The sequence below is a fragment of the Neovison vison genome, chromosome 3 (assembly GCF_020171115.1).
Source record: "Neovison vison isolate M4711 chromosome 3, ASM_NN_V1, whole genome shotgun sequence".
NCBI lineage: Eukaryota > Metazoa > Chordata > Mammalia > Carnivora > Mustelidae > Neogale > Neogale vison.
In genome coordinates this window covers 95,282,189-95,305,205 of record NC_058093.1, presented here as the reverse complement: position 1 = coordinate 95,305,205, position 23,017 = coordinate 95,282,189, and the positions used below count along the sequence as shown (strand labels likewise).

Genomic DNA, 23,017 nt, shown 5'->3' with positions numbered 1-23,017 from the left:
GACAACAAAAAACATCATTTGTAAGATTGCAACTACTTGTTCTTTCCTGTTCATGGAGAGTTAAAAGGCAAGTCCAAACAGAAGCTAAGTCTGTTCTTTTTTTTTTTAAGATTTTATTTATTTGACAGACAGATCACAAGTAGGCAGAAAGTTGGGTGGTGGCGGGGGCGGGGGGGGGGAAGCAGGTTCCCTGCTGAACAGAGAGCCCGATACAGGGCCCGATCCCAGAACCCTGAGCTAAAGGCAGAGGCTTTAACCCACTGAGCCACCCACGTGCCCCAGCTAATTCTGTTCTAATTATACTAAAATAATAATAAATAATATACTCAGGTATATTTCAGAGGGTATACATATTCAAAGCATGCATTTTTAAAAAATGAGTTATTCCCAAGGTAAACATTTTCTTCAGCAATCTTCTGTAGGAATATAAAATGCTTAAGAATCTATCCACATAGGGGCACCTGGGTGGCTCAGTGGGTTAAGCCGCTGCCTTCGGCTCAGGTCATGATCTCAGGGTCCTGGGATCGAGTCCCACATCGGGCTCTCTGCTCAGCAGGGAGCCTGCTTCCTCCTCTCTCTCTGCCTGCCTCTCTGCCTACTTGTGATCTCTCTCTGTCAAATAAATAAATAAAATCTTTAAAAAAAAAAAAGAATCTATCCACATAAATGATATTCAACTACTTCTTACCTACTGAGCATGCATTTTTTTAATTTTTATTTTAGGAAATGTCTACCCAACCACATTGTCATTTTTACCTAAAAGTGTTTATATAGCCAACATATGAAAGGATTTAAGCTTCCAGAATGTGTGAATGTAAAATGTGTTCTTAAAACCGTAACTACGGGGACGCCTGGGTGGCTCAGTTGGTTGAGCAGCTGCCTTTGGCTCAGGTCATGGTCCCAGGGTCCTGGGATCGAGTCCCACATTGGGCTCCTTGCTCGGCAGGGAGCCTGCTTCTCTCTCTGCCTCTGCCTGCCATTCTGTCTGCCTGTGCTCGCTCTCTCTTCCACTCTCTCTCTGACAAATAAATAAAATCTTTAAAAAAAAAAAACCCCAAACCATAACTATGGTACAATCAATAAAATTTCGAGAAAATCATAACCACCAAAACCTTACCTGGTCCAATACAGAAAACCTTCTCAAAATCAGCACAAATACACATTTGCTTGTATAGCTGTGGGGACTGTGCCAGATACGCATTGTTTTTAAAATATGACACAGTAAATACATTGGCTCCTCCTTCACTGGCAGCTGAAATGTAAACATTTATGCTATTATAACCAACTGCAAGATTATCAATGCAAATTTCTAATAAAAACAGTTCATACTTTTAAGTATTTCATGTAAAAAATTTTTTTTCAGAGAACGACAGTCTATATATGCCTTATACCTGATTTTAAACTGTTTATATTTAGGACAGATTTACTTCTTTGGCTGTACCTTCACTTTACATCATCAGATATATACACACCTTTTCTGCATCAATTTCGAATCTATTAAAGCTACTTTGGAGTTATAAACTTTTTTTTCAAAAAGGAAATGATATTATTGATCTTTCTAAGTATCAAGAATGCAATGTTCAATTCTTGATTTATAATTAAATGCCATTTGTAACACATTTTTTAGTGTTATTTAAGCAACTCCAAAAAGGATAAAATGATTAAAATAAGGTTCTCATATGAGAATGAGAATTAATGAGATTTTCCCACTTGTTACTTGTAGTTAGTAATATTACAATGCAGTATATACAAAACAAAATTGCAATAGCAATTTAGAAAGAAATCTATATAATGAAAGTAGTTTCTGGTGCAACTTACATAATAATAATTTTGCTTCATGTGTTACTGCCTAATTTTATAATCACTATCACATAGTGACTTCTGAAACAAGGAGATGCTGTATTATTGATGTCAGTGATATGTGCTGCACAGTCTTCAAAATAAAAAGTCTCATGGATAAACCTTAAGGGACAGTTGGGATTCTCAAATTTAAAAAAAATTAATGAGGAAATTGAGAGGCAGTGCAGGGGGCTGTTGGGGGGTAGGGAAAGAAAAAATGAAACAAGATGGGAGCGGGAGGGAGACAAACCATAAGAGACTCACAAAACAGAGGGTTGCTGGGGGGTTGGGGGTAAGATAGGGTGGCTGGGATAAACCAGGGCACTGGGGAGGGTATGTGCTATGGTGAGTGCTGTGAAATGTGTAAGCCTAATGATTCACAGACCTGTACCCCTGGGGCAAATAATACATTATATGTTAATTAAAAAATATTAAACAATTTGGGAGAAAGCAAATTTACTTTTAAAAATTAAGAGAAATGTCTTACAGCATACCTGAGATAATTTTAGGAGTTTGGATTTCCACAAAACCCTTGTTAATTAAAGTTTCACGGAAAAGATGGCAGATGCCAGACTGGAGACGGAAGACTGCCTGACTTGTTGATGTCTAAAAGACAATAATAAAATCTAATGAAATCAATTTGTCACATTAACTGAGATGGAGTATTTTCTAATCAGGCCACCTGCCTGGAAGGTTCACAAAGAAAACAGTTCATTATATGAAAGAAAAGTTAGGTTATATGACAATTAGTATAAGGATATATCTTGGAATTTTTCCTATTATAGGAGAATGGCAATTTTACTCTTTAAAACCTCCGACATCTCCAACTCGACTCTGCTGAGCCTATAAAAGATTAGACAATAGTTTAGATATAAACTAAGATGCTTAAAAGATTTTAAGAACACAATAGTTTCCAAAATGTACAAAGCAGGGGTTAAAAATGTGAATACTTAGGGGTATCTGAGGGGCTCAGCCTATTAAGTGTCAGACTATTGATTTCCACTGGTCATGATCTCAGCATCATGAGATCAAGCCTTGCATCATGCTCCCAGCTCAGTGCTCGGTGGGGAGTCTGCTTGACATTCTCTCCCTCTCCTTTTGTCACCCCTCCCCCAGCTTGTGTGTATGTGTGTGCATGTGAGCTCTCTCCCTCTCTCTCAATAAATAAATAAAGATTAAAAAAATGTGAATGCTTACAAGGACCAGACAAATAACATAAATGGAATGATACTTGCTGGGTGGCGCAGGGAGGGCATAGCAGAGGACATAATGGTCCCTCTAGAGTGCTAGCTAATGTTGCCATGCTACAGGATTGCCAATTCACCTGCAACTTTTTAAGAAAAGCCATCTAGATTCAATGGATAAATCCCCACTTTTCAACAGTGGCAATGAATTTAAATTAAAAAAAAAAAAAAAAAAAAGATGCCAAAGAAAAATACATTGGTACCAAACTCTACAGGCACAACCAATAACTTGTGTGAATAAATAGCACGGGCAAAAAGAGTATGGTGTCTATCTACTGTGGCCCAAATTATGAAAACTCTGAGGTTTCTAGGCAGTATCAAGAGGACTTTTGATTATTGTTATAGCTCTTCCTATAGACTATAGATTAAAACAGAAAAGGAAAAGGGACAAAAAGGCAAAAAATCAGGGGTGACATATGAGTGTATAAAAAAGGTAAACCCATACGATTGCAGAAAAGTTGAAAAGAACTTTTAAGGTGCAAAGGATTTAAGCTTTAGGTAGAGTATTTAAGGAGGAAGATGTGGTCAAACATTAAGATGACATTGGTTTTACTACAATGATGAAACCACTGAACTCTTTCACTTGCAACCAAACCAGAAAGGGAAACAGAATACCTATGAGATTACTAAATAAATCACCAGGGCCAACTACCTCTTTATTATTAATTTTGTGCTCAGATCAAATTCAAAGGATTAAGGCATTAATTACTAATACCCACCTGGTCTGCATTCTAAAATGTGCATATAGTTTCTTTCATAATTTTATAGTGATATTAATGGTTGTGTTTTTAATTACTAATTTGTCTAAAACAGGTATCACCTGGCAGTAAGCCCCCTTATTAGCTTCATGTTCCTTTGTCATTTTAAAATAAAGCAGGTCAATATCCTGTAAATTATTATTTGACTATCCTTGTTGCCTGCAATTATATTTAGGGGAAAGGTCAGTCAGAAAGGTAAATTGTTTCTTGTATTGTCACATGTACAGGCAAATGTCAATTAGTTCTCTAAGTCTGAGAAAGGTGTGGTATTACTCCTACCCACCTTGATTTCGGCAAAGTCATGTCACTTAATAAATAAATGAGGCATACCCTAAGATCAATGACTCTGTTGTCTAATCTTGTATCCTGATTAACAGTAGCTCTTCCTTCCTAAAAAAAGAGGAAAAAACAGATTTTACTAATTTTAAGAACACACAGTTTTAAGAAGCCATGTTTACTTTTAAGTGAGAAGAGGTGTGCTTATGTGGTTAATATTATACCCCCAAATTAGGGATCCAAGAAATAAGTAGTAGGGCTACAGAGAAACTATTGTTAAAAGAGAGACAGAAAAAAGAGAAATGCAAATGAACAGAAGTTAATGCTCTCTTTCCCTCTCCCACCCCACCAAAGCTTTGCCTCATTACTGGAACATCAGAAGAATTTAACCACTTGTACCTTCATTGATTCCTCGATTTTACCTGCTAGTTAAAGACTGAAGGAACAGATAAAAGTTGACAGAGTAGTGATTCTCAGAGTATGTTCTGGGCACCACTGAAGGTCCCAAAGACACTTTCAGGGAGTCCATGAGGTCAAACCTATTTTTCACAATGACAGATTTCATTCTGTACTGAGTGTTCCCAAGGCTTCGTGATGTGTGCTATCACAACAGAATGAATGCAGAGGCAGGTACAAGGCCCAATTGTTGTCTACTAAGGCAGACATTACAAAGATCTGTAGATATGTAAAACAATGTCACTCTTGACACTAAACTATTTTTTGTTTTTGAAAATATTTTTCATAAAAAATATTTTCAAAAATGTGATTTTTATCATTCATATATGATTAGTATATATAAACATATATTACTGTTACTTATATTAATATATACTAAAAATTTCCTATTTTAATTTCTAATATTATAAATATTGATAAAGATATATAAAAACATAAGTTTATGGGGAAGTTATTTTTAAGAGTGTAAAGGGATCCTAAGAACAAGAAGTTTGAGAATTGTTGATAGAAGAGTAAATTTAGATAAAAAATGAAGCTCAAATCACTTCACAGGTATGCTTCATACAAAAGTAGGACATCGAGTTTTCAATGATCTATAAATTAAACATACAGAGGAAGCAAAATATTTCAATTAGCAATAATCGCGCCTCGGATAAACCTCATTGGCTACGATACTGCCACTGCGCAAAGCTAAATTTTCAAAAATGTAATTTTAACCTCTTCTCCTTCCACCTCAGGCCGAACAGCATCATCCAGCTGCAGGGGCAGGCGGGGTTCAGCCAAACTGATCACATAAATCTGAAAGTGAGAGATTACCAAAAATATCATGAAGCACACAAAACCTGTTATCTTTTACTTAAAAAAAATCTAAAGCTGACATAAATATGAAGCTATGTTTGCATATATCTTAACTGAAACTACCTACTAAAATCAAACAAAGATATACATGTTTTTTCACTTATAAAATGGGAACCATAGTATTTTTTGCTAACCTTCCTAGGTTGCTGGAAGTCAAATGAGAGAACATATATACAAATACTTTGTAAAATCTAATGTGCATACCAGTGTGACAAATAAGTACTAACTGGGGCCAAGAGGTCTGAGCTTAAGGCCTTGCTTTGTCATGTAAAAGTTGTTGTTAGGTGAATCATTTAATCTCAGAGTTTCAATATTCTGTTCTGTAAAAGAAGGTCTGAGGTAAGAATCAAATGGAATAAAGAAAATGAAAACACTCTGCTCTTTTGAAGGGGCCACTAAACAAATGTGTTATTATCACTGTTCACAGCACTTGGCCATTTCTACTGCTAGGACCGAAGTCAGCCCAACTCTGCTGTCTGTCAACTTCTTTTCCTCATTCTTTTTCCAAATATCCTGTCCTTTCCACCTTTCATCAAACATGTTATATCTCATTTCCTGCTGCTCTCCTGGTTTGGAGCTACCACAGAACGTATTCCTCTATGCTGTTAAAATACCTTTATATTTGTTAAATTCACTCGTATTAATTGCACATTTCAGAGCTAAAACACAGTTAGGTCATAAAAAATGAGCTAGGGTTTTTGGCTGCTCTTAAAAATAGGTTACCTAATTAGTTACTCCCAACTATGCCTGGAAAACCTGTTAAAGCATGAAAGGGAAACAGACCTAATTTAGTTAATTCAGGAAAGGAAATGATATTCTTCCAGTTGGTAGACCACATTTAGCATTCAGCTCAGACTCTTTAAGAAAGTGTCAGGATACTCCCGTCCTCCTTATAATAAAATAGTTTGTCACCATTTCCTATTCTCAAGTACAGGGTTTCCCTTTGGTGAGTTAACAGAAACTTGATTTCCAATGCAAAATTGTAGACTGGAACAGTTATCTCTGCTATTTTTATAACTAGCAGACATTCACTTCATTAGGTTGTAAGCACCCTAACTTCATGCAGTGCTGGCTCAAAGTATGTACTCAGTAACTGCTGGCTGAATAAACAAGTAACTGATAAGTGCCAGTGCTTACTGTGAAACTCTTTTTAAGATATACTACTTCATACTTTGTGAGATACTTTATAGTTATTTCCGTTAAGGCAAAATTTATAAGTTCTTTAGGCTTTATATTTATCATCTGCATTTATTAAGTTTGTATTGAATGCTAGAGAATTAGAATATTTCAGAAGTATGCTTACTTGCTCTACTCACTAAAATTTTATTTATTTAAGTATTGAAAAAGATATGTTACTTGGAAGATCGGGGGTTATTTTACTTGGTCAGCATACCCTTATGTTGGTTTGCCTTTACTAGGTTACACACTTCTTGATGTTGGTTTGAAATGAAGCTTACACAAAGAAAAAAAAGTAACAGGTCAGTAAAAAACACAAGATTTTCTAAGTCTTGAAGAGTTCCCATGACAATTCCAGTTAAATACAACCTTACTCTCAGATGACTGTGTATGAGACTAACTTTCTGCATCTGTTAATCTGCCTGACTGCTCTATTTTATATATGCTCACACACAAGCAAATATACATACAGGGATGAGGGCAGGAAGTGAGTACTCCTTAAAAGAAATTTAATGATGCATCTGTAGACACAAACTAGGGCCGGATCTGAGAACTGCAGGCTCAAAACTGCAGGGTTATTTCAAAAGTACTAAATATGTGTAAGTTTACTTACAGTGTTTTAAAAGTCAATGTTAAGGAGCACTTAAAGTTTTTATGCCTGAGAAGAAAATAGATGTGGGATAAATCTTATATGAAAGGAAGTTATTGCTGGAATGTAAGACCCAACTGAGTTTTGTCTCTTGATTTCTCTATAAAGTATCAGAAATATAAGGAAATATAATTTCCTTATAATTCCAAGGAAATATAATTATTAAGAATTAGTATAATTAATCAGTCTTTAGAGATATATTATCAGAGAAAGTTCATAGCAAAATATATTCATAACAGTGAACAGAGCTTTTTAGATGTGTTTTATATTTTTCCCTATGTGACTATGGTAGATTGTTGGCAAAAAATGGCTCTAATAATTCCTCAGTCTCCTGTATACATGTTTTTTTTTTTTCAATGACCTTGCTTCTCTTCGCATCAAGAGGTGGAATCTTTTTCTCCATCCCTTAAATCTAAGTTATTTCATGTGACTTGCTTTGACAAATGACATATTTAGCAATCATGACTCAAAGAGAAGCTTGAAAGGTGCTCGCCCGCTAGGGCTTCCCTCTCTTGCTGCTGGGAATCCTTCTGGTACATGTCAACAAGCTGGGCTAGCCCACTGGATGAACAGAGGCCACAGGGAGAAATGTCCCAGAACTAGCAGTAGGTCCAGTTGATGTCATGCAGAGTAGATGAGCCATCCCAGACAGCCTGCCTCTAACTGCCCCATGCACAGAATCATGAGCAAATAAATGTTGTAAGTATTAGGGTAGTTTGTTATAGAACAAAAGCTAATTGATTCAGTAATCACTTTCTAAATCTCAATATTTTACATCAATTCTAAGAACACATAGGTTTGATATGAATGGTTATAAGAACCATTCAAATCTATTTCTGTACCCAATTTTATATTTTGAAAAAAGTTACCTTTTGAACATGTAACTCCACATCTTGCTGTGTACAGCTTCCAATTTTCTGATTCACTTTCCTCACTACACCTTCTACATCTACGATGCTCTCTTTGTTAATGCTGTCAAAAGAAAAAATTACCAATTTTAATCATCTCATCAGAGGTGTCAGAATTCATTTGGTGTTTCAACAGTAAAGCCGAAATATTAAACTCTTTTTTAATACAGTAAGCCACTTGAGATAAAGCCAGTCTATTTAACCTACTTACAATAAGCTACTATGCAGCACGCCTTGTGAGATTTTTTGAAGAGATGATTTTCTAGATGCCATAATTTAGTTACCATTCATAAAATACTCTGAGCCTAAATGGCAAGGACCAGCACTGAACTGTGAAAAGTAGAAAATTCTTTCAATTATTTATTAAAGAACATTTTCCTTCCTATAGTTGAAACTTACAAAGATCAGCATTTCCTGTAAGGAGAAGCATGGGCTTTAATAAATGCAATTACTGGTATGTAATGGAATTGAATAATAGAAGAAGGTCAAGTGAAAAGATTTCAAGGTAATAAAAGGGCATTAGCTTGCTGTAATTAAGCCCTCCATGCCTGTAGTTTCTGAGTATACACTGTCATTGGATTATGCGATCCCACTTAAGAATGTCTACATGAAGCTCAATATACATTAAATCGGTCACCTGGGCAGTTGAATTCTATAACAAACTTGAATTTTGAACACAGGATACTCAAATTCTGAAATATAAAATTATGAAGTAGCTTATTAAGCTCACCAATTGATTATTTTTTTAATCTCTCGTACATAACCAAGGGATAAAGGGTATAATCCAAAATGGTGGTTCTCATACAAAATGTACCAGTTTTACTTTTGTATTATTGTACAGCCAGAATGTATCGTAATGTATTTGTGGAAAAGCTTAAGATTAAACTTTCAGTTCTTGGGCAGTGATGTCAGCATCATAGCAGCTCAACTGGCCCAAACTATCAATGTAAAACTACCAATTAAAACTCTCAGGTGGTAACTGGAGCTGCAGAAGTGAGGTGTGGTGAAAAGAGAAGAAGGAACTAAAATGCAAAAGTAGTTAACTGGGAGAGTGGAGTTCCTGACACAGCTGGCACAACAGAAAGGGCAAACATGCATCAAGAAAATCTGTTCTGGGGGAGCCTGGGTAGCTCAGTGGGTTAGAGCCTCTGCCTTTGGCTCAGGTCATGATCTCAGGGTCCTGGGATGGAGCCCCACATCGGGCTCTCTGCGCAGCATGGAGCCTGCTTCCCTTCCTCTCTCTGCCTGCCTCTCTGCCTACTTGTGATCTGTCAAATAAATAAAATCTTAAATTCCTAAAAATCTGTTCTGGCCTCCCTGTTTATCTGCTATGTCATATGTCACTTAACTTTTATATTAGCCTTTCATGGCTAAAGTGCCAACCCAGAATCCTGCAAAATGAATGACAAGAATCTAAACAAAATGAAACAAAAGCAAAAAAGCAAAGCAAAACAAAACAACAAAAAGGAAAGAAAAAGAAAATTTAACTTTCATAGGAAAAGTTCTATTTATTCTGATAAGGAATTGGGTCTTTAGTAGTTGCAGTGTCACTTGACGAGATTTCAGAAATGCAACAATGCTTATTTTACCCAAGAGACCACCACTGTCCATTTCCTTTCTTTCTTTCTTTTTTTTTTTAAAAGATTTTATTTATTTGACAGAGATCACAAGCAGGCAGAGAGAGGGAGAAGCAGGCTCCCTGCTGAGCCAAGAGCCCCACGGGGGCCTCGATCCCAAGACCCTGAGATCATGATCTGAGGCAAAGGCAGAGCTTAACCCACCGAGCCATGCAGATGCCCCCACAGTCCATTTCAATTAACATTTGCTCAGGGTTGGAAAAGGATCAAAATGAGGGTAAGAGGGTAAAAAGTGGTGAAGAAAGGAAGAAAAAATTTCATTTCACTTTACTACACTGTCTAGAACTCTGTATGGCTGATACTAACTTAAAAAAAAACCCCAACATTGTACATATTTCTTACAAGTTTTACGAGTCTCCTGTGCACTGAAGAAACTCGGAATTTATTGTGGTCTATTTTTAAATGCCTTTCTAACATTGGCTATCTAGTGTTAGAATGCAGTCATTGAATCTCTCTTCAGTATGATTTCCATTTACCAGTTGCTTCTTTTGATTGAATGAGTACACTTGATACCTGAGTATATGATTTAGGCTATGTGAGGATACTGTTGCTTAGTTTACACATTTCTCTTAGGAAGGCCTTCTCTTCCTTACTGATCAGTGTGCATCATCGATAACCTTGCTTCATCGATAACCTGTTCTGACCCAATCAGACCTCCACTCTGATACATTCCTGCTATGACCCTGGCCTTCAAGGGTCATCCCCTTAGTAAGAGGCCTTCCATTATCAGAAAGTCTTCTTTAAGCCAACTCAAGTTATCTACTCTCAAAGACTGAGCATTAAGCTGATATCCTTCTAGAAAAATTTGGGATGTGATCTGACACTCTGTCCTAAAGGGCCAGTTAAAGAAAATAATAGTTTCATTTTTCCTCAAAAGTACCAGATGACTTCTTTTATCTAGGACCTGAAACTTGTAACTAGGTCTATGTTTAGTACTTTTATTTAATTAGGTAATATTATGGAATAAAATACTTGAGCAGCTAAACAAAAAATAACCACTATTTTAAACATTGTTTCTAGCACCAAAAAAGTCATAAAAGGAAGTTCTGAAAACCCAACCTGTTTTTTAAACTGGGCCACAGATAGACTTCTATCACAGATTAGTCTACTGAATCAATTAGAAAGAAGGTAAAATTAACCAGATACAGAGGATGCTTAAAATTAATTTTTTGCCCTTCCAATCTCAGTATTATCTCCTTACTATACCTAGCAGCTATATGCTGTTAACAGAATAGTCTCTTCAGATATAAGTAACCCCATTCCATGATTTTTTTAAACCCTGGATAATTTAGCTCTAATATCTCTATAACTCCATCCACATCTATATCCAGCTATTATTATTTATCTGTAGACTTGAATGAATTCAGTAGAAATAGTATTATAATCAAAGAGATTTGTAAAAAAGGGTCACACTAGAACTTACTAGTTAGCTTTAGCAAAGCATTAATGAGGGTTTTATCTATGTGTGTATATAATTAGAGTCAATGCAAGAGAGGGATAGGAATACTTGAATAAGCTACTGCTAGTAGAAGGATGAAATTCTACTTTTTAGAAAAAGCCTAATTAATATGATTTTAACTGATATTGCATGTTAAGATGGCTTAAAACTTTGAAGCATGTATACGATAGTTTGCTGCCATAAAGAGATTCTGTTAAAGTTTCAGGTTTATATTTTGAAACTAATACGGCTCTATACCCCTATATTGAAGGAGGGTTATGTCAAACAGACAATTAAAAAGCCTTGGGGTTTTTGAGGATACCGCAGGAAAAAAATCCACAGCAGAAAGCAGAGAACTTCTGGGAACTATCTGACCGTAAAAGAAATGGGTGAAGTAAATTAGACACATCCTTCCAACAGCTAAGTCGGCTATCTATTATTACCACCACCTCCCAAAACACACTACTACTTCATTGTTTCACGCCTCTTCCACTTTCCAACCACCCTTCTCAGCTGCAGATAACTAATCACTCTACAAATAAATTGGTTATAGCCTTGATTTAAAAAAATACCTTAATAGGCTATCCTACTCATGTCATCCACTAGGAACTGTCAACAATCAGTCTAATAGTTTACTTCCAACTTATGCTGTCCCTAGAAAATAAAATTGCTGGGCGCCTGTGTGGCTCAGTGGCGTCCAACTCTTGATTTCAGCTCAGGTCATGATCTCAGGATTGGAAGATCTGGCCCCACAGTGGGCTCTGCACTCAGTCTGCTTGAGAGTCTTTTTCTACGTCTCCCTTTGCTCCTCCCCTCATTCATGCTTGCTCTCTTGCTCTCTAAAATAAATAAATAAAATCTTAAAAAAGATAAAATCGTAAAAAGCATCCTTTCTTAAAGTATTTTATAAAAATATTTTGAGTTTGCTATCAAGTTTTTTTTTTAAAGAAATGGTATAATGTATGAATAATGCAATTATAAAGCATGCAACTTGGGAGAAAAACAAACAGTACTCTATTATCTGAAGGAATAAAATCCCATCTTTCCAACCTGAATGCCATATAGTTTACTACTCAGGGCCTCCCAATTACCTCAGGGACACTTTTAGCAACTGTAGTTTTATCTATCTTTTTTTTTTTTTTAGTTTTATCTATCTTGATTATAAATTTTCGTACCTACATACATTACCTAAGAAGCAACAAAATAACAAAGAAGTCTAACAGAACTATTAAAAGTAGGCACAACCATTGTATATAGCTGACTGCTGAAGAATAGATATTAAAAAATAAACAGGAAAGTAACAAAGAACCACTTCGCATAGTCACAGATGGTCATTGTAATGGTCCTCTGTCGTTAAAAAAAAAAAAAATTCTTAGTTTATCTCTGTGGTGTCCTGAATTCTTGCTCTCAAGTCTTTGCTCCCCTATGCTAGTAGTATTCACCCACACCTTTGCTATAGATTCGAGGTGGACAGAAGGTAATTTTTTGCCTCTTGGTTTTGGGTTTGGCCATATGACTTGCTTTATCAATGACATATCAGTGGATATGATGCCAACAAAGGCTTGAAATGTGCTTGTGCAGCAGAACTTGCCCTTCAGCATTCCTGCTTTCTACATAAGATGATATCTCAAGTAGCTGTTGGTCCAAGGAAGCTCAGAAGCAGAAGGGGCAGACCAGGACACAAACCATAGCTTCAAAATGAGCCTAGATGAGCTGAAATCTTGCGCACCCACAGATGTGTGAGCAAGAGTTCAAGGTTTATTATTAACGCTGCTGAATTTTTACTATTGGTCAAGTATACAATACATACAACTTCACCATTTTGACCACTGTTAGGTGTATAATTCAGTGGCATTCACAACATTGTGCAGCTACCACCACTACCCTTTTCTATAACTTTTTCATTATCCCAGAAACAATGTACTAATTAAACAATTAACTCTACACTAATTCCAACTACCACCCACGCCAACCTCACCTCCTTGTAACTTCTATTCTACTGTCTCTATCAACTTAATTACTCTAGGTACCTCAGGTATGTGAAACAATAATATTTGTCCTTTTGTGTCTGACTTACTTCACGTGACATAAAGTTTTCAAGGTTCGTTTGTATTATTGCTTGTATCAGAACTTCATTCCTTTTTAAGTCTGAATAATATTTTGTTATATGTACATAATATATTTTGTTTATCCATTCATCTGTTGCTGGACATTTGGGTTGTTTTCTATTTAGGTTATGGTGAATCATGCTGCTATGATCAACAGCATAAAAGTATCTTCTTTTTTAAGATTTTATTTATTTGACAGAGAGAGACACAGTGAGAGAGGGAACACAAGCAGGGGAAGTAGGAGAGGGAGAAGCAGGATTCCTAAGCAGAGAGCCTGATGCGGGGCTCGATTCCAGGACCCTGGGATCATGACCTGAGCTGGAGGCAGCTGCTCGATGACTGAGCCACTTGCATGTCCCAGCATATAAGTATCTGTTTGAGTCCCCACTTTCAATTTTTTTGGGTATCTATCTAGAAGTGGAATTGCTGGATCATATGATAATTTTATGTTTAACTTTCTGAGGAGCAGGTATATTGTCTTCCACAGCAACAGTACCATCTTACATTCCCATCAGCAATGCACAAGGGTTCCAATTTCTCTACATTACTAACATTCATTATTTTTCCTTCTGTGGGGGGTAGGGTAACAGTTATCCTAATGGATATGAAGTGATATCTCATTGTAGTTTTGGTTTGCATTTCCCAGATGACTAGTGATGTTGAGCATATTTTCATGTGCTTATTGGCTATCTGTGTATCTTCTTTGGATAAAATGTTGTTTAAGTCTTTTGCCCCATTCTGGAATTGGGTTGTTGTTCTTATAAGTTTTCAGAGTTTTTATATATTCTGGATATTAATCCTTTATCAGGTATTTGACTTGCAAATATTTTCTTCCATTCTGTGGGCTGTCTTTTCACTCTCTTGATAGTGCCCTTTGATGCATAAAATGTTGTAGTTTCAATGAAGTCAAATTAATCTCGATTTGTTTTGTTACTTCTACTTTTGGTGTTACACCTAAGAAATCACTGCTAAATCCAATGTCATAAAGTTTCTGGCCTATGTTTTCTTCTTACAGTTTTACAGTTTCAGCTCTTATATTTAGGTAATTGATCTTTTTATTTTATTTTTTAATTTTTTTTTAAGATTTTATTTATTTATTTGACAGAGAGAGATCACAAGTAGGCAGAGAGGCAGGCACAGAGAGAGGAGGAAGCAGGCTCCATGCTGAGCAGAGAGCCCGATGCGGGCCTCAATCCCAGGACCCTGAGATCATGACCTGAGCCGAAGGCAGCGGCTTAACCCACTGAGCCACCCAGGCGCCCCAATCTTTTTTTTTTTTTTTTTAAAGATTTTATTTATTTTTTTGAGTGAGAGAGAGAGAATGAGAAAGAAAGGGAGAGCATGAGAAGGGGGAGGGTCAGAGGGAGAAGCAGACTCCCTGCAGAGCAGGGATACCAATGCTGGGCTCGATCCCAGGACTTCAGGATCATGACCTGGGCTGAAGGCAGTCATTTAACCAACTAGGCTACCCAGGCGCCCCTTGATCCTTTTTTAAAAAAAGATTTTATTTATTTATTTGCCAGAGAAAGAGAGCACAAGCAGGGGGAGGGAGAGGCAGGCTCCCTGCTGAGCAAAGAGCCTGATGCAGGACTCAATCCCAGGACCTGAGCTCAAAGCAGATGATTAACCAACTGAGCCACCCAGGTGTCCTGGTAATTGATCCATTTTCAGTTAATTTTTATATATGGAGTATGGTAAGGTCTTTGGCATACAGATACCTAGTTTTCCTAGCACCATTTGTTGAAAAGACCACCCTTTCCCTATTAAAAGGTCTTGGTACCCTTGTCAAAATCCCGTTGGCCATTTAAGCCAGGGTTTGTTTATGGGCTCTTTCTTCTATTCCATTGATTTATATGTCTATCCTTATGTTAGTACCACACACTTCTGATTACTGTAGTTTTGTAGAAGTTCTGAAATCAGGGAGTGCAAATCCTCCAAATTTGTTCTTTTTTTTTTTTTCAAAACTGTTTTGGCTGTTCTGGGCCCCTTGAGAGTACACATGAATTTTAATATGGTTTTTTTTTATTTCTGCAAAAAATGCCACGGGGATTTTTGAAAGGGATTGCACTGAATCTGAGATCATGACCTGAGCGAATGGAAGCTGCTTAACTGAGCCACCCAGGTACCCCTATTTTATTTATTTTAAAATTATATATATGTAATCCTAAACATAAGTATTATCCTTAGATAAACATAAACTCAGGGTAAGGTTTATAATTAACAACAGTGAATGCAGATTCATACTTTACAGTCTTCCTGGTAATTCCTTATTTGGGAATAATTCATCTTGTCCAATCTCATTAGATTCTCCTCTCCCCCACTCTAATTCTCTCTCTCTTTCTCTCTCTCTCTCACACACACACACACACACAAGCAGTGCAGAATGTGGTTGAAACAAAGATCTATAAGAGTAGAAGTGTCAGCATTAACATTTTCTCATATGTGCTTATATTTTAAATTTTATCTTCCATCTGTGGTCTCTTGGTAGAAAGTTAAAAAGCCACTAGTCCCTTTTCAGTTTATTATTTTAATATGTATAAATAAATATAATCTCCCAAAAGCAAAGTGAAGCAAAATAAACTGCAATTAGTTATAATATGCCAAAGGGAATTGGTTAGGGTACAAGTGTTAATTCCTTTTTGTTACTGGAATCCTGCAGTCTTGCTTAGAGACCTTGCACACTATACATGACATGTGGCATTCTGAGATACAATCCAAGTAACAGTCCCAGTGTTCATCTATAAATGAACTAGTAAAAACCTCAAATTCTTTCCTACTTTTTATTTTTTAATTATTTTTTTTCTTTCCTACTTTTTAAGTAACAGAAGGAAGTAAGGAAGGGAAATAAATAGTAGATTAGTTATCTTCTTCCCCTTAATGGTCAATCTTGAGCAAAATGCACTGTGAAGATGACTGGGATAGAGAACAAGAATCAAAGCACCGAGAAAAGGTTGTTGGAATAGGTGATTTATAGGGCACCAGTGAAGTTTCATTTCTATATAGCACAGAAGTGAAAAAATATTTAACAGCACATAACCCTAGTCAAAGAGATCACCATCTTGCATATAAATGGTAGAGAAATGGATCTGCGAAAGAAGTACTTCATCCACCTCTTGTTGCTGGGTCCCAGTATGGGGTGCTGACTCTGGCAAGTTCTCCTGGAGAACAAGGAAGAATTACCTCCAATTTATACTCATGAACTTCCCCTCATTGGTGAGGGATGGGAAATGGCAGGGTTTGTGTCTATGTTTCAAAGATTTTATTTATTTTTCAGAGAGAGAGAAAGAGGAAAAAAAAAGAGAGAGCGAGCAAGCGAGCGAGCGAGCACACGCAGGACAGTGGCAGGCAGCCAGAGAAGCAGGGAGCCTGAAGCAGGCCTTGATCCTAGGACCCCGGGATCATGACCTGAGCTGGAGGCAGATGCTTAACTGACTGAGCCACCCAGGTGTCCCTGCTCTTATGTTTTAAAGTTATTTTTGAAACACTGTTTTTTATATATTGTCTCAAGAACTTATTATTATAAAAAAAATAAACTTATTTATTATTATAAATTCTAATGTTAAATAATCATTTAAATTTAAAAGTTTAATTCTCCCATCATATACCCAATCTCATCTTCCTTTAATCACTGTTTACTATTTGGTCTATACTCCTCCAAATTTTTTCTCCTTTGCAAAAAATATGGAATGCTTCATAAATTTTGTGTTGTTCTTCTACAGTAGTTTTGCTCATTCTCCTATTTTTTTTTTTAATGTTAAAGAAGTAGGAGTTTTATTTTTTACAGAACAAAACTGATCTTTATATATATATATAAATGCCTAAAATATAAATATATATAAACATATATAAATGCTATAAATTTATATATTATGCATATATATATATATATATATATATAAAATATGCCTGTATTTATTCTTGTATCGCTTACCAATTTTCTTTTATGTTCCAGTTCCTGTGTAAGGTGCTTTACACATATACTACTTTACTTAAGCTTCTCAAAGGCCTATGAGATAAATATGGCCACCATTTTATAGCTGAGAAAACTGAGACTCTACAAGAGGTCAAGTAAGTAGGCTAAGATTATACAGTAGTAAGATCATGTACTGGCTGCTACACTAGATGGTTCTGTTCTGTTACAGACTCAAGATAGAGCACCGCATTTTATTTTATTTTATTGTATGTATGTATGTATGTATTTAATTATTTATCTATCTATCTATCTATTTATCTATCTATCTATCTATCTATCTATTTATTTATTTATTTAGAGCACCGCATTTTAAATACTCCAGAATGCATCATGAGCTCACTCTGAAATAATACATTCTCATTCTTAGGTGCTCACGACCTGCCACATTCCTTTATAATTTATGAGAAAGCAATTGGAAGTAACAGGCCCTTCACAAATGGTTTTCAAAATGCTCAAGAATCATACTATCTTAAGACTGATGCATCTTGATGTCCTCTTATTGCCAGCTTCTACAGAAGTTCATCAAATCTTTGTATAAAGCAATATAATGTTACTAATGTTATATAACTTAGCAGTTAATCCCAGGGTGCCTGGGTAGCTCAGCTGGTTAAGCGTCTGATTCTTGATTTCAGCTCAGGTCATGATCTCAGGGTCATGAGATCACACCTGGCATTGGCCTCTGTGCTCAGTGGGAAGTCTGCTTGAGACTGTCCCTTTTCCTCCCCCTACCCTACATACTCTTTTCTCTCTCTCTCTCTAATAATAAAAAAGTAAATCTTAAAAGAAAAAAAAAAAGAAATCCCATAAATTGAGAATTTCTGACAGCAGATTTTAGATCTACCTTTGAAAGCACATCTTTATCAAAGTTTTCAATACAAATGTTGAACTCGACAGGACCAAATATAAAAGTTCTGTTTCTCCTCCAATCAGTAAGTATCTCACTCCAACAAAGAGGTATATACCATCTATGTACAGTTTTTCAAAGAGCTACAATCCACAGCAGTATAATGATCTAGCCTATATTCACCAATTTATTATCCACACGATGCTCAAGGAATACCCACATGCCCATTCCCTCTGGGCCTCGAGTGTATATGATATACACATACACTTCCACCACAGTCCCTGTAGCTTGTCTTTGCACGTGGCTGTTAATCTATTTTGCCTTCTTCTCAAATTAAGTTCCTTATGTCATACATGTGTCATGGTATTCCCAAGCTCAGCAGAGTGCCTGGACCAGAGGAGGTGCTATACAAGTTTTCTAAATCTGTGAGATTTCTTCTGAGCATTATTTTGATATTCTACAATTCTAAAAGTTAATGCAGCAAACTGAAATTTCAACGTTCCAACTAAGTAAAATACCTATTTTTAGATGAAAGATCTAGAAAGGAAAGAAAACGTACAAACCTGTATGCAGCTAGGTGACTCACAGAATGAAAAATACACTTGTGACTCACCAGCTACCAGTAAATCACTTAACCACAATGACTAATATGAAGAAAAAGAAAACAAAACACGTGTGTACACAACTAACAGTCCAAAAAAGCCTTCCTTCCCACTGCCCCCAAATCCAAACATTTCTATGCTGGGTGGGAAGAAGGGTGCTACAAAAGTACAAACAGCAAAATATAATTTTTAACTTTAACAAGTGGTACTCAAATTAACTGTACCCCTTTATAGTAGTCACAACAACTTTGGCTTGAAATTTTTTTCTCCCCCAAAATTTTAAATTAGAAAAAATGGAACTAAGACCATTGAAGGAAATATTACAGATCACTTAGCCAGTTGGACCTTAAACTTGCTGTTCCTTTTTTTTCTTTTTAGCTTGAAACTTTAGGCACTGTATTTACATTCACTGTGTTGCTTAATAGCAGTCAATACAAAAAGGCCTGTAGGGTTGCCTTTAAAAAAAAAATTTGTCTTTACAAAACTCAACCATAACTAACATAACACTACTGTCTTCATTACAGTAAAATGTCCCTAAATAAAAAATAATTTTAAAAAGAAAAAAAGAATGACTTCTCATCTCAACTCAAACACAAGCTATTAACTATTGGAAAATTAATGTCAACATAAGATGGAGATCCAGAAACACAGGCCTGGATAGGTATCCTATCTTCCTGCTTCCAGACAAATTTCATTTAATGACCACAAAGCATTTTGGATATACAATCAAGAACCTTCTTCTTAAAGATCTCTAGGGAATGAGATGTGCCAACCTTCCTATGTAACTCATTTAGTTGTTTCATTTTTATATGCATTCAACCATGAGAAAATTGATCTTTCCAACAAATTGATTAAAATAATGTGTTGAAGAGTCCTGTGGCACTTAAAGCCAATTAGTGAGTCAACTTTTCAGATTAGTATATTGATGAATTGGATACTCCTAGGAAAGATAAGCGGGGAAAACAACTGACCCCATATTAAGTGCTAATGTTGCTCTTAAGGAATACACTCAAAAGCTAGAAACTGCTAGTGGTACAATCTAGTTAGTAAGGCAAAGATAAGCACCTCAGATTTAATATCTAAAGTAAATGCTAAGATAGTCATCCACTTAAGATATTAAAAGTGACCTCATATTTTGCCTTTTAAATGATTGGGAAACCCCAGCTGGAACTATCTGATTTGATATTTTTAATAGTGGAGTCTTTGCTTTTTTCCACCTGGTATATGACCAGAGGGAATAGAGTTAAATGTTGGGCCTAATGGAATTAACATATAAATACCATTATTTCTGCCACTCTGTTGTGTAGGAGTTCACATGTTTTAAATGTCCAGTCTCTTAGGGTAGCACTATTCAAAATGGAAACACCTTGAGAATAAACAAACAGTCCTTAGCACTCCTCTGAAGACAATCGCAAGCATTTCACAGATAAGAACCAAGACAAAATGAGTATTAACTGAATATTAGAAATGGCCTTTTTCTCATGGACATATTTCTAAGCACACTATTTTCCAAATCGAAGACTCTAGCAGAAAGTGTGGTTAGCTGATTCCCTAACTAAGCTGCTCTCTTTCCAATGTGAATGTATTAGTAAATATTCATTTGAATTACCTCATGCTTTGCTGGTCCTCAAATTTCTAAAGCTAAAAACATCTAAAAGTAAGGAGTTTTGTTTCATTTAAATAAGTAACAGAATCCACCAGAATTTTTATGTTGTTGTTCATGTGCTGTTTTTAATCATAATACAAGGCTGATGATATATTAAGCAACAGAAGTCATAGTGTTTTCCAAACTTTTCTTTTCTAATTATAATCTTAGTTAGAAACCAAGGGATCAAGAGGAATGAGATACTGAGAGTTCAGTGAAACAATAAAAACAGGGGCAGCCTATAAATCTCTATTTTCATTATAAAGGAGGATACATTCCACTAGGCCCGGCTTAGGAATAAAAATCAACTGTTGTGCCACAAATACACAATATACTCCTTAATGTCGATGTTATATTATGGGATTAGGAGTCCATGGGGCTGGGTAGTTTGTAGAGCATTCATAGGGTGAAAGAAAGGTAGGCAGGTAAGGATGCAGTGGGGGTAGTTCTGGGAATGGGACTGGGTTGCACGAGGTCAGAAGAGGGTAGAAATAGTAGGACAAAAGGAGAAGACTGGTAAAAAGACCAGAAGTCTTGATGAGGTCCAGTAGAAGATTAGTAGGCATGGGATAGGTACAAAGTTGGAAATTATGGTTAGAGAGAATTGCCATTGAGTTTAAAATTAAATTCTAAGGAGCAAAATCCAAGTGGTGGCCATAGGAGTGAGTTATTAAAATGAATAATGAATAATGAAGGGGTGAGTTATTAAAATGAATAATGAAGGGCACCTGGGTGACTCAGTCGTTAAGTGTCTGCCTTCAGCTCAGGTCATGATCCCAGGGTCCTGGGATTGAGCCCTGCATTGGACTCCCTGCTCGGTGGGGAGCCTGCTTCTCCCGCACTCCCTCTGCTTGTATTCCCTTTCTCACAATGTCTCTAACAAATAAATAAATAAAATCTTTTTTAAAAACTAAAATGAATAGTGAAGCTAGTGGAGAAGTAAGGAATTTTAAGTCCACACTATTTATTCCAAATGAATACCTAAAGACATTTACAATGAGATGATTTGAACTGAGAGGAATACACTACTATCAGCCAGGAATATAAAATGGCTTTGAGTAAAACATCCTATTTCATTCAGTCTTTGGAACTCCATGAACTCAAAAGGCTAGAACTTCTCTCCAGTTTACTCAGCATAGATAAACTTAGGTAATACTGCTAGCTGTCTATTCAAACACACTCCCCTTGTCTTCATGGCTAACAGAGTCCCATTCCCATTCAGGATCCACTTCTATTGGTAAAGCATTCTAAGAGAAGGGGAGCCCATCACAGGTCCAGAGTAGGTCGTGTTTAGCCCCAGTCCATCCGGGGAATTTAGTCCAGACTGAAGGTGACATTTTCCATTTTCCACACAGTATTTCACACTGGAAACTCTGAACTAATTTTCCATTTCTTTCTTTTCCTCACCCCCATGCATCAGCAGTCAGTAAACAGATAAGACTCATGTTTTTACCCACTCACCGGGCAAACAAGGTTCTCTCTTTTAAGAGTACTATCAGTTTTGCTATTAATACTTGTTTTGAAAATGTTAAATCCAACACAATCGATATAATCGGTATTAGTTTGAGCATAAGTTTGAGCTTTCCTTTGCCAGATTTCATCAGTGAGAAACACAGTAGAGACAACTGTACTCAGGTGAACTCAAAACACACACCTCAAACATCTATGTTACATGCCACACCTGTCCACATCTGGCAGTACAATTTGCTTTCAGGTTTCAAACAGCCTTCCTTCTACCACTTCACAACAATTTACAAGCTGCAACTCTCTGCCACCCATTTACACAAGGATACAGCATTTTTTCTTAAAGCCTTTTATTTATTTGAGAGAGACAGAGTGAGAGCATGAGCAGGGGGTGGGGGACGGGCAGAATTGGTGGACTTATTTTTCACCTCGGTTGCAAACACTATATGGTTGCTTTGTTGACTGACTCTTACTTCTCACAAGAGTGCTAATGTGTAAGATGCACTGTGTGGCAGTGCTGATGATAAGAAAAAAGACAAAAGGTGAAGCAAGAGTAGATGCATCTACTGAATCTGCCTAATGAATTTTAGGTTTCATGTTTATAATTACAGCTATCAAATATTTTTCATATTGAAATTATTCAAGAAAAATAACTATCTTTGCAAACAAACTCTTTAGTTTCTAACCCCCCAACCCTTCCCCACCCCAAACTGTCTCTGTTTTAACAGCATGCTTTTTAAAAATGGGATGACTTCTCAGGAAGGCAGCTACTGCTTCATGGTAGAGACAAGTTCACTAGTATTAATGATGGCTAGTAAAAAAAAATTAATTTCTCCTTTGGAACTGTTTTTAGCATGAACTTATGACTCAACATAAAATATTTTTTATTACTTTATAATCAGTTATACTTTTAAAACAAAAGTTACTATAGTATTATTTTTCATGAGTTTTGGTTCTCAACTCAGGCAGTACCTAAAAGTCATTATCACCATGAGGAATCAAAATAGGTATCTACTTATCTATCTATCTATCTATCTATCTATCATCAATCAACTATATATCAGAAAAAACTAGACACTGTAGAAAAATATACTGTTGAGGCAAAAACCATTACTTTGAGACCTAAAGCATTTCCCAGGCAT

At 36.2% G+C, this 23,017-nt stretch overlaps 1 protein-coding gene and 1 pseudogene across 1 annotated transcript in view; both read right to left on the bottom strand.

The window, feature by feature from the left end:
- Positions 1-23,017, bottom strand: part of DARS1 (aspartyl-tRNA synthetase 1) — a 66,060-nt gene that overhangs the window by 13,789 nt on the left and 29,254 nt on the right. The window contains exons 5-9 of the mRNA XM_044242563.1: positions 8,126-8,228; positions 5,291-5,371; positions 4,172-4,231; positions 2,334-2,445; positions 1,118-1,252 (exon numbers count right to left, since the gene is read on the bottom strand). Of these exons, the coding sequence (XP_044098498.1) occupies positions 1,118-1,252; positions 2,334-2,445; positions 4,172-4,231; positions 5,291-5,371; positions 8,126-8,228 (491 nt within the window). The remainder of the gene's footprint in view (positions 1-1,117; positions 1,253-2,333; positions 2,446-4,171; positions 4,232-5,290; positions 5,372-8,125; positions 8,229-23,017) is intronic.
- On the bottom strand, positions 5,106-5,265 carry LOC122903723 (annotated as a pseudogene).